The sequence below is a fragment of the Grammomys surdaster genome, unplaced genomic scaffold (genome assembly GCF_004785775.1).
Source record: "Grammomys surdaster isolate TR1022 unplaced genomic scaffold, NIH_TR_1.0 126121, whole genome shotgun sequence".
In the NCBI taxonomy this organism is placed as follows: Eukaryota; Metazoa; Chordata; class Mammalia; order Rodentia; family Muridae; genus Grammomys; species Grammomys surdaster.
The window spans coordinates 2685831-2698335 of NW_021620929.1; the positions used below are offsets into that span (position 1 = coordinate 2685831).

General features: G+C 51.4%; 1 protein-coding gene across 1 annotated transcript in view; it reads right to left on the reverse strand.

Moving 5' to 3' along the window:
• Positions 1–2652: 2652 nt before the first annotated feature.
• The window catches only part of Fgf18 (fibroblast growth factor 18), a 31109-nt gene continuing 21256 nt past the window's right edge, over positions 2653–12505 (reverse strand). Inside the window, exons 4-5 of the mRNA XM_028756500.1 lie at positions 10358–10464; positions 2653–3690 (exon numbers count right to left, since the gene is read on the reverse strand). Of these exons, the coding sequence (XP_028612333.1) occupies positions 3424–3690; positions 10358–10464 (374 nt within the window). The 3' untranslated portion in view covers positions 2653–3423. The remainder of the gene's footprint in view (positions 3691–10357; positions 10465–12505) is intronic.

Genomic DNA, 12505 nt, shown 5'->3' on the forward strand with positions numbered 1-12505 from the left:
ATCTACAAAGTATGGTTAACAATGCCCACCAAGAGGCTGCTTGGAGTGGGCCTCAGACCCCAGCATGAGCTCTGAACGGTGAGTGTGATTCCTGAGGTTCTCTGCACAGCTGCACTGTGGAAGCCCGTCCTGGCTTCCTCCCTAGAGTGAGCGTTCCTAAGAAGACATCATCCGTGGCAGGGAAGTCTTCCTGCCAGCCCACTCTGCTTATCATTCACATATTTCTCCTAACTCAGGAAATATACCGAACGTGCTGTCTAGAGCAAGACAGGCTGGGCCACATCTGCCTGCATCTTCCCACCTCAGACCCAGTGACCCTGAAATAGAAGCAGTGCAGCCTGGGAGCCAAGCTTGGAGGCCTCAGCCATCTCAAGGATGCTATTTTTGGACAGAGTCAGTGGGAGCCCAGGTTGCTCTGGAGCAGCCTCAGGCTGGAGTCTGCCATTCTCCTCTTTAAAGCAAAAGGCCCTTGCCTGTCTCGCTCCAAACAGAAACCGGAGCCTGAGTATGGCTCCCTCCAGACTCTGACTTCATTAGTCTTCTTGACTCCATTTGCCTTCTTCTTCTTCTATGACAGGGCTTGTGGTTTCACATCTTCTTTTCCCTCTGCCAGAAATGCTCTTCCCCTTGGTGTGGATGCGCATCTTCTGTCATTCAGCCCTGCTCAAAACCCTCCCAGAGTCTCCCTCTGCCCAAAACAACACCCAACTCCGTCTCTCTCACCTTCTCCAGTCTTCTCTCTGGTTCTCCATTACCTGATGTTATAGTTCACAGTGCTGTGTGTGTTAAACACGGACACTATATGTGCAGATGCACACACCTGTGTGTGCTCATATGATCCTATGTCCAGAAATCAGAGTCAGGTCTTCCTCTATCGCTCCCCACCTCACATTTTGAGACAGTCTCTTTCCTCGAACCTGGATCTCACATTTCAGCTAGACTATGAGTCCTAAAGTCTGCCTCTGTCCCCCTCCCCAGTGCTGCTATGCCTGGCTTTCATTTGAGTGCTGGAGATCTGAACTCGGATCCCCATGCTCATCCCAGCAAACTCTTTAACCATGAGCCATTTCTTTAGCCCTCGAAGACTGCTCGGCTCACTACTGTGACCAGCTCCTGGGACAGCAGCAGCCAGCAAGAATGGATATGTCTTAGCTGGTTGAATGAATGGGTGAACGCATAACTGAATTATGGTTCCGGGCACCCATCTCTTGTGGTTCTTTTCAAAACAATAAAAGAGTAGAGGGAGGGGACAGGAATAGAAGGGTGAGGCTTGGATAGGGTCTCCCAAGAGTCATCTGTTAAGTTTGGGGCTGGGGGGCAGGGCAGCATTACTGAGAAAAAGCAGAGGCTTGTAGGAGGCCCCAACAATACACCCTTGAAGGGGATCAGAGGACTCCAAGCCTTTTCCCCTTGCCCTCTTTTTCTTCCTGGCCATAAGAGAGACTGTGGCCTGCCATACACTTCCCTCATAGCCACACACACACACACACTGGGGTTTTTAACCAAGAGTTTCACTGAGGGCTTGGGGATTTGATTTTGTTGAGCCTGGGAGTATCTCTCTGTTAAATGTGGAAGAAGGCCATGGCCTGGGAAGGTGACTACCCTGTTTCTGTCTTAATGATCTCGGCCAAGCAGTTTTATGTTTCTTAGCCTCAGTACATCATCTAGAAATGGGACAACTACAGAACTCTCCCATTCACAAGGCACCTAGAGAGCGTCACAAAGTGGCAAGGACATAGGCCATGCCTGGCTGGAGGGAGAACCAAGTGACAGGAGTTGAGACAAGGGGGCATGTGAGGGTGGTGGGCAGGTCACAAGGAGACAGGGGTGTCATGTGAGGGTGGTAGGCAGGTCACAATGCAGATTTGCTTGTCCAGAGGTTCAGGGTAAGCTTTCAGAAGCCACCCAAAGCCTTCCTGGGCCAGACAAGTTCCCCCTCCAAATACCCTCCCCATGTGGGACCCCTCCAGCCAGTCTCTGCAGGACAGGGCAGGGGAGGGGAGGGAGACGGGAAGGGTGACAAAACAGAGGTTCAGGATCCCCTCTCACCTTCTAGAGACAGCTATCCTGAAGACACACCCCACACGCCCCATCCCAAGCCCCAGGAAAAGTGTTCCTTGGAGTCTTGTCTGCTTCCAGCCCTGGAGTCACCCTGGAAGAAGGGGTCCTCACAAATCACCAAGGCATAAAACTCAGGGGTGGAACTGACCTGAAAACCTCAGTCTCAGCTTGAGCAAACACTGTGGAACTCACAGACTGTGATGGCTTCCCAGCGCTTAGCAAGAGTGAATGGATAAACACCTCAACGTCGCAGTAAATCTGAAGCACTAATGGCGGAGTTCCCTGTGGGCCGAGGTAAATCCCCAGGGCCCAGACTATAAAGGCTTATGAACAAATGGCTGAGTCTATTGCTTTATCAGGGACACTGGAAACCCAATTTCTCTGAGGCAGCGGTTTCCATCTGCTCTGAGGTTGCCTGCTCAGTGCCTAGAACAGTGTGCCCCAGCACACAGCTACCATGTTGAATGAAGAGTAAATGAATGATAATGGCCCCAGCCCTCATACAAACACCAAGAGGAAGGAAGCACAAGACACTGCCCTGCCGGAGCCCTGTCCCCAGACACCACACTCTTCACCGTTTTTGGATTTTTGTTTTTTAAATAATTTGTGGGTTGTTTTTAATTGTTGAGGCAGTAATACTTGGTTCATGAGACTGCAATATACAGAGAGGTGAAATAAATAGCTTATATATATAATATATATAATATAGCTGGTTTTAAAATATTCCCTTATCATTGGTGTACTAGGTCACGTGAGTCACGGAAGGTCCATAGCAGCATCCTCCAGAACTGCGGGCAAGGCAGGCCACCATGATTGGACGAGGCGTCTGTCGTCGGAAGGTCGAGGCGCGGAGAATTCTCAGGGGCGCCTTCCCTGCGCGGTGTCGCGGGACAGCTTGCAGTGGACAATAAATAAATGACTGCAAACCAGAGAGCGATTCTTGTTGGAGTCTAGGGCAGGGAGAGGGATGGGGATGGGGTACTACTTTCCTTTCCTTTTTTTTTTTTTTTTGTTGTTGTTTTGTTTTGTTTTGTTTGCTTTCAGAACCTTTGGGGGAAAAGGACTTTGGTTTCTCGCCACGTCAGTTTTCTCATTCAAGTCCTCCTCTGGGGATGAGTTTTGAATTGTCACCTCCTAGAGAGAGGCAAGCACCTGTGGGTTGACAGCAGTCCCCTTATGTGAGTCCTTTGTCATGGGGTTGGGGTCAACAGTGGAGTCCGATCATCCCTCCCCCACCCAAGACTTTAGGTTCAGTTTTTGTCTTCTTTTAAACACAATGTACAAAAATAGAGATTCTTCCTTATTTTTCATGTAAAAATATTCCTCTGATGTAGTTCTCTGGGGGGGTGAGTGTGATGGGACCTAGCCAGGGTGAGTGGGGCGGATCCGCCGGGATCGCTTGGTGACTGTGGTGTACTTGAAGGGCTTCTGCAGCTCGGCCTGTCCCTTGGGGTAACGCTTCATGAAGTGCACATCTTGCTGGTTCTCGCGGGTCTTGGGACCCTTACGAGGCCGCCCCTTCTTGGTGAAGCCTACGTACCAGCCTGAGTACTTGGCTGACATCAGGGCCGTGTAGTTGTTTTCCAGAACCTTCTCAATGAACACGCACTCCTTGCTAGTACCATCAGGCTGCGAGAGAGAGAGAAGGGACATCAGAGAAAGTCGCGTCAATGATACTGGGTAAGTGAACCACAGCAAGCATTACTCAAAACCACAGTAATGGGTGGGTACTGGACCTGCTGCACCCAGGTTTCCCCCAGGTCTAGGGAGGCTTTGGTCAACTCCCAACCTCACAGCATCAGCAAAAGACAGAAGCGCCAGGGGAAGGGGATGAAGACAGGCACGAGCAGACATGTCTGGTGGACATGGCGGCAATCAGATACCAAGAGTTCTGCTTAAAACTGCACTTCACGAGCATTGCAGAGCTAGATCTAGGAGAAGATTCAGAAGTCCGACTAGAGCCCAGCGGGGAGCCTTTGCCAGGAGGAGAAAATAAACGGAAAAAGAAATTGGAGGAGTAAAGTGTCGTGGAAAGGGTACAGGGCCCTTGGGACAGGGCAGGCGGGGACAGCACAGAAGACCGGGTCTAATCTCTGCAGTTCTGATTTGCAGAGTCTCCAGGCTCCTACATCTTCTTCCATCCTCCACCCGGGGAGCAGAGTTCCATTGTCTTGCAGAAGTCCACTTCATCCTTAGGAGGCTCCGCCTCATCCCTACTTGAGCAAGAAGCCTAGCTCTAGCCAATCAAATAGTAGCCCCTCCCAAACATGTGTCCCAAGCTCACCAATCAGTGTGCTGTATGGGTTCAATTGCCAAGGCCCGAAACAAAACAAACAAAACAAAATAAGAAAATGGGTTTAAACTTATTTGTGAGTATTTGTGAGGCTGAAATGAAGGCAGCCATTTTACCAACACGAAGGGAAATCCTGCTGCGCCGTGATGCCAGCCCTGAGGCAGCAAAGCCAAGCAAGGGAGTGAAAGAAACAACGAAGCCCTGGTCACATCACTTGGGCTCTGGATCCAGCTGCATCTGCAGTTCGCGTTACCTCACCACCATGTGGGCCAACGATGTCTCATTTCCTTTAACTCAGCTGATGTTTTAGTCTATCATTTGTAAGAGAAACGGGTCCTGGCAGATCTGCCCAAAATCTGACATTCAGTCAGCTACTCAACTCTTCTGCGACACAGTTCAACACAAACCATACTCAGTGTGGGATGTGGCATGCTTTAATACTTGGTATGAAGCAAGCCAGGAGCCTCCAAAAACAAGACGTAGCATAGCCAAACACCACAGGCTGTGTTCATAAGGGAGCCTTGGGGACTCTGGTTGCTGAACAGATGTCCTGAGAGACTAGATATGCAGGGCAAAGGGCACTGACTCTGGAGCCAAGAATCAAATGAACTCTGGCACTTCCTGTGACCCCTCAGGCTGGCCAATCCCTTGCTCCAAACCTCAGATTCCTCACCGGGCAAAAGAATACAATGACTTCTGCATCCTAGAGACATACAAGGAATGACACTCGGAAAGAAGTCTGACACACTCAAGAGCAGGTGGCTCTGTTGGGACTGCCCTGAAGAAAAGACGCTGGAGAGACAGCTTGCAGCCTCCTTCTGGAACAGCCATTGCTAGATGGGAGAGAGTGGGAAACACAGAGTTGGACCGGCTGACCCAGCAGCGCAAGTTTCCAGCGAACATCTCCAGATTTAGGCCAGGCCCACTCCTCGTTCCGGACTGCTGCCCAGCCAAGTTGGAAGCCCAGCGGTCTGGCTATGTGTGGAGACTGAGGTGTGGGTTCCAGCCTTTTGTTTGAAGTGGAAAACTGGCCCGGGCTTCCAGGGACATTTACCTTTGAGAGGAGGGCAAGCCTACTCCCTGCAGACAGAGTGCTGAACTCTGCAGAAAAGGCTGGGAAATGCTGTCTTTCCAGACAGCCAAAGGACAGACAGAGGGCAGGTTCAAGACACACACGATACCCAGAGGACAGCCTGGGTAGACATTGTAGTATGACCAATAGAAAGAAAGGCAGAAAACTTGTGTAAGGCAGGTTTAGGCGAGAGACCTCTGGTCTCTCATGAAAAGGTCTAGAAGCTCCTTACCCAACTCTCTGCATGAGTCAAAGCAACCTGAACAAAAGACACCACCATTCTGTGTCTGCCCTTCAAAGCTCAGCTCTGTAAGTCCACCGCTAGGAAGCACCCTATGACTGCCTCTTCTCTCTCTGGCCAACTCCTTTGCTTCCCTCAAGAGGTCAAACTCAGGTGCAGCTCGTCGTTAGACTTGCAGCCTTTCTGAATGAGTTCATAGTGGAGAATCTCTGCTCATTGTAGGCTTCACCACTGGGTCCCAAGAGCCCCTCTGTGTCGTCAGATGTTGGAACCAGCCCAGAGCCCAGCTTCCTAGCCCTTTGAAGTAAATTTAGACATGTACTGAACATCTGTGGTTAGAATTGTACTGGTCCACACACTCCATCTCTGGAAGTCTCTAGCTACCCACTTCTTTCCTCCCTCACTTAGTCTCCCTACTCATTCACTCAATATTTACTGATTGCTCACCACAGGCCAGACATCCCTGCATCTGTTACTATATCATTGCGCCCTCTTACGCCATTGAGAGCAACTCTACCTAGTGAAAGGAAACAGCTAAAAGAGACAAACGGGCTTGCCCAAGGTCATGGCCCTGGAAAATGGCCCCTAGCACACTTGTCTCATGTCCAGTTCTAGAGAAGTCTGTGGGGAGAGCAGAGGAGGTGGGGTGAGTGGTGCCCCCTCCCCGAACACTCCACACCTCCTGCAGAGTCACAGTGGAGAAGAAGTAAAACTGGGCACAAAGTAAAAGTTAGGTGTGCAACAGTGTAGCACAGATCAAGCACGCAGGCTCAGTCCATATCTACCTTATGTCAGAGGGCTCTGGGCTGGTTCCCAACACTCCAAGACACAGAGGGGCTCTTGGGGACCAGTTGTGGAGCCTATGATGAGCAGAGGCTCCAACATGGTCTCAACCAGAAAGGCTAAGAGTGCACCTGAGGTTGACCTTGTCTCTTTTTGACTCCTTCTATAATCCTAAGTCACCAACAATTACATTTAAAAAAAAAAAAAAAAAAGCAATGCTTCAGCCGGGCGGTGGTGGCGCACGCCTTTAATCCCAGCACTTGGGAGGCAGAGGCAGGCGGATTTCTGAGTTCGAGGCCAGCCTGGTCTACAGTGTGAGTTCCAGGACAGCCAGGGCTATACAGAGAAACCCTGTCTCGAAAAACCAAAAAAAAAAAAAAAAAAAAAGCAATGCTTCGACCCCACCTCAGAACTTCTGATTCCACTGGCCAAGGCAAGCAGGGGTGTCAGATTTTAGAGAGCAACCTATCACTCAAGAGCCTTGGAAGGTTCGTGGAAATCCTCCCTCCCACTCCCACCTCCTTCCCACTCCCTTACTTCCTAAGAGAGTCACAGTCCTTCCATGTGACCTGAATCCCGATGACATCACTAGATCATACCTCACCTAAAACCTAGAGAGGTTTTTTTTAGCTCTATTAGGGGTTGGGGGGAAGCGGGAATTCCCTTCTGCTGAAAACATTGAGTTTTCAATGACTTACAACTAAAATAGTCTTAACCTTCTGTCCTGAAAGACTCTCCAGCTCTGTTGCCCCATAAGGACAAGAAGGGACAGATGAGGAGATTCTGATTAGCATATGATAGATGCTCAGGAATTCTTTCTGTTCAAGTGGATATGGTTCAGAGAAGTGGCCAGGGGCAGGCTACCAGAGCATGCAGGGCTGCAAGACAGATAAAAGAAATAAATGACTCCAGCCAATGGTTAGTGAATCTCAATAGCTGTTTTCAGGGCCCAATGCAAGACCCCTGTACTGACCAGAGATGCGCAAGGCTGGCACTCATAGCCAGGAAAGAGGAAAGCCGTCCTACTAAGGTTTTCCGTCTAAGGTAGCAGAGGCCAGAGTTGCTGTACGGACAGAAGTGATGTCAAGTCCCGTCTTCAGGCTGGGGGTGTAACTCAGTCCATATAGTGACTACACGACACACACAGAACTCTGGGGGCAGGCTCAGCACCCCATGAACCAGGGGTGTTGTACATGCCCCCAGTCTCTGCATTCAGGAGGTAGTAGAAGGGTCAGGAGTTTATGGTCCTCCTTGACTACACAGGGAATTCCAGAGTCCCAGTATTAATAGCATTGGCTGGAGGAGATCATATCTCAAAAAAATAAATAAAATAAAGTAAAATAAACCTATCTTCACAGGGGAAGGAGGAAGAGACAAACAGTCCAGCAGAGCCTGCTTAGATGCTAGCATGAGTCTCCCTTACAGACAAAGCCCCAAGGTTCAGTGGGACAGGGTACCAAGCTCTCTGGCATCGTTCCTGCAGGAGGCTGAGTCAGGGCTCAGAAAGCAAGAGCCAATGTGCCTGCCTCTGCTGCTTCTGCACCCCTCAGGCTCTGCATGAGCTCCTGACTGGGAGCAGTCCAGAGGACAAGGAGTGACATCCAGGTGAGCTCGTGGGGCCTGAGGTGGGGGTGGGGCATAGACAGCTGAGGGAAGACAGTGAGCTAGCTAAGGGCTAGGTAAGTCTAGAGACCACTGAGGATGAGGGGGTTCATGGAGAGAGCAGGATAGGGCTGGAACAGCTCACGCATGAAGCCCTAAGTCCACATCTCGGAAATGGTGTGAGCGGCAGAGAGAACCCAAGCTGAGCCCTAAACTGGTCCACGAAGGAAGAGAAGATCAGTTGGAACCTGAAGCTTCCCAAGGGGGCGATGAGGGTTGGGACAGCAATACGTGGAAAGGGCTTGAGGGTAAGCCCAGGTTGTAAATGAGAGACACACCCAGCCATCAAGGAGGGAACTCCTCACACAGCCCGGGTGAGCAGGGAGGGGGCCATCGACAGCCTACCAAAACCATGAGTCCCACCCTACCCAGCACAAGTGGATGGGGGTCACCAAGCCTCTGAGCCCAGAAGGGTGGCCGAGGCAGCTAGGGTGGAAAGAGGGTGCAGAGGTAGAGGCAGGGGACCGGGCCTGCTTCGCTGCTGTGCCTTGAGCCAGCTGAACCATCACCAGTATTAATGACGGGAGAGAGGGCAAGGGGGCAGGAAATCGGAGCCGGCTCCTGTGGAAGCGGTGACTCAGCGGCCAGCCCGCAGGAGGCGGCGGGGGCTGCAGCCAGAGGGGACTGGGCGCTCTCCTGACCCCGCGATGACACTCCTGGGGGTCAGGATGCCGGGAAGAGCGCAGGCAGGAGGCGGCACGAGGCGGCACCGGGCTGCGCGCGCGGGCACCGGGCACAGAGGGAGCAAAGGGGAAAACCAAGTCTCAAACTCAAAGCAGGTTGGTCTGGGAGGAGGCCCAGGCGGGCAGGAGAACAAAGCGCCTGACGCGGGGCTGGGCAGCCGCCGCAGGAAACTGCTGGCCAAGACGGGGACGGGCCAGGCCAGGGGACCAGGCACCCGCCCCTGCCCGCCGTCCCAGCCGCTGAGGGACCCCCTCGCCGACCGGCCTGCGACGGCGGAAAGTGAATCACTAATTGAAACCACTCCTAGGCATCCCGACTCCTAGGCTCTGCGGATTACTATTATTTTGCAGTTTGGGTTGGTATGGGTGTGTGGCTGGAATCTTTCCCTTCCAAACCCGGCTTTGAATCCCGCCTAGCTGTAGTATGGGACCCGGGACAAGTGCCCGGGAATGTGGCCAACCCTCAGCTTTCCCACCTGTGAAAAGGGAATGGTAGTGGTGCCAACCTGTCAAAATTATCTGCAGTTATTTTTTTGCCCGATGCCTGAGAGATAGTAGGTGCTCAATTAAAGGAAGCAATCATTCTTTATGTTTATGTATCCCTTGGTCCTCAGCCTAGGGATAAGGGGCCAAAAGACAGAGCTAAAGGCTCAAGAAATCAAATACCACTTCAACAGGACTGACCATTCTTCCCTAATCCTGAGTATAATGAAATCAATTTCCCTGAGACCTTGTTCCTAAGCAGCAGTCTATTTCCCATGCCACCTGCCCAGACTGACATCACTCTTGGTTCAGTATAGAAGCAGAGAGCGTCCTTACAGAGAGCAGAGGACAGAGAGATGACTTAGCAATGGAGCTACTGTGAGTGACAAGTTCCTCTTGAACCTTTGGGAGAAACATACTCATCACCTTCACAAACAAACGCACGGGAATATAAAGAGATGAAGGGTAGCCTTCAGGGAGTATCCAAGCCCTGCAAGTGAGTGTACACACACAAATGCACACATAATGCATGCACATGTATACACACGCAAGCACATACATGCACACACACACACTAACATACACTAATGTGCCACGTGCAGCTCTCTGGCCTGTTCCAAAGTAATAAAATCTTCCTGAACTGCTAAAACCGTGGTCCCCAGCTGAGGAGTAAGTGCTTCCTGAGGTAGAGGAGGCGGTGGGTGGCTGCTGGTGCTGTTGGGAAGCCCTGGTGAGTGTTAAGATGATCCCTCAGTCACAGCCCTTGGGCTGCAGGTTCCCTGTTCCCAGACACCAGGCACACATGAGCTGGCTGCCCCAGAACTCCTTATCTTTCCCCATCAGAACCCAGGGCTGTGGGCACCAAGTGGCAACCATAAATAGACTTTAGCCTGACTGCTGCAGGGACCAAAGCAAACACCATGGTAACAGGAAGAGAGGCCATCGAGGGACGTTATCTCCCATCCAGACACACACCACACCTGTGTTCCAGGGGAGGCCAACAGGGCCCTGGGTGGGCTTTGCCAGCTTTCCAGAGCTGGCTGAATCAGATCCCAAGCACCCAGGATGTCCACACTCACCTTGCCCACGAGCTTGCCTTTTCGGTTCATACACAGGTAGAACTCTGTCTCCTTGCCCTTGATCCGGACCTGGCTCCCAAAGGTGTCTGTCTCCACTAGGAGCTGGGCTTCGAAAGGCAGGAAGAGAATAAAACAAGCTTTTTAACCAGAGGCAGTGGCATCGTGTAAAGCAGCAACATGCTCCCTGGTCAGACCCCTGGTCCCTTATTTCCCCAAAGTCAAGCATGGGGGAGGATTCCGGCAGGTCCCATGAGAGCACTCTGACTCTGGACAGGGTGAGGGAAACTGCCCCCTCTTTTCTATGATCGAGTCTGAGGGAAGCTCTGTGTGTGTCCCTTCCCCCTCATACATCTCCCGGCTCTCCATCCCAGTCCCCAAGTGGCACCAACAGTCATTCAGAATACCCATAGAAGTAACCAAGAGAACACACACATATACACACACACACACACCCCACACACACCCCCACACACACCCCACACCACACACACACACCCCACACCACACACACACACACACAGAGCCTTTGGGACCTCATGCTGTTTCCTTCAAAAGTTAGGTCAGATGTCCTTTTCCCCCAGGGCAAACATCTGGTGCCCCTACTAGTGCAGTGTTGGCACCTTTGACCTGGCCACTTGACACAGGAAGACACGGAGGTGACAGTGCTATGCCCCTGGTAAAGAGTCCATGTTCAGAATCTCTCCCTGACTGAGGCCATCAAAATCGATGGGTAACTAATTTTCAAGAGCACAGCGGTCTGCTCAGGACCCAGTTCTCCCCACCCAGGACTGGGGCCAATCCATGCCTCAGCATCAGGATGGAGTTGTCCAAAACTGCTCCCCTGAACCCCAACAGACAAAGGCATCAATGACCTCCTTCCTTCGGCCAATCTAGGTTTCCTCCTGTAGTGTGACCTGGGGTGAGCTCTCACTCTGGTCTTGAACCCTGGACCTGTTCTCCATGGTCATTCCCCTCCCCCATGACTGTTTTCTTTGGCTGTGACCCTTCACTTCCAGCATCTGCCCCCCACACACCCCCAGCTACAAAAGTTTCATTTCAGTGACAGGGGACTTGCTTCTCCATAACAAAATCATAGCCCCAAATTCCTGAGTACAGTATCCTTGGAGCCTCAAGGACTGTACCTCCGTGCCCCTAAAATACACTAGGTATGATTTTAATAAAAAAACATTTACAAATATAGGCCCTGGTGCCCTGCTGTGAAAATTGAAACCACCTGGAACTCAGGATTTCTATAATTAATCTAGCTCTCCTTTGACACCACTTCTAATTAAAATATGATTCCCACCTTAAAAAAAGAATTTACATAAAATTTAAAGACCTAACAAGAATTTTGTAATTCTGGGAGGAAGGTGGGGCGCATTCTTCTTTCCGCCTCCGGCCCCCCCCCCCCCGTAAACACTGAGTTAGTCCGTGAACAAGGGCTCCCTGCACTCTGCTGAACCTCGCTTAAAGCCTTTTCTCCACTCATTGAATTCCCAGAGGGAATGTCACAGTAGCGTCCCAGCCTGTCCTACCATCTCCTGGCAGAGCTCAGGCCTCCAATAGTAAGAAAGTTCTAGAAGCCTCTTTGGGGCTAAGTGTATATGGGGAAAGATGAGAGTCTGGTATGCCTAAATATGGACTTGACCCCTGGGCTCTACTTCACTGACTTCTGTGTGGCCTTGAGCCACAGGATCTTCACCAATAAAACGAGCATGGTCCTGACCCTCAACAGGGCCTGGGAGGCCTGTAGCATGAGAACACCCCGCTCAAGAGGTCGGGAGGGGAAACTAACCTTCATTTGAAGTTTCTTAAAAGCTACAAAGTGGAATCTTTCCTGAAAGAAAGGGGAGTCCAGGGCCCAAGCCCACAGTAGCCTGCTTCCTAAGGCCCTGCCCCTTGCTCTGAACTGATTCAACCTTCTCCAGGCCCACCCCAGATAGGACATCTGAGAGGACCCACAGGTCTGTTACCATCCCACACTGTGTGACTTGAACCCTAAATGAAGCATCACACCCCTCTCTGAGCCTCAGCTTCCTCCCTGGTACAAGGGGGTATCAGGCTCAAAGCTGTTCTATTTAGTTCTGGAATCCTGGATGGAGTCTGGTTGAAGGCCAGGCTCTACTGGGAGTAGGGTGACAGCCATTA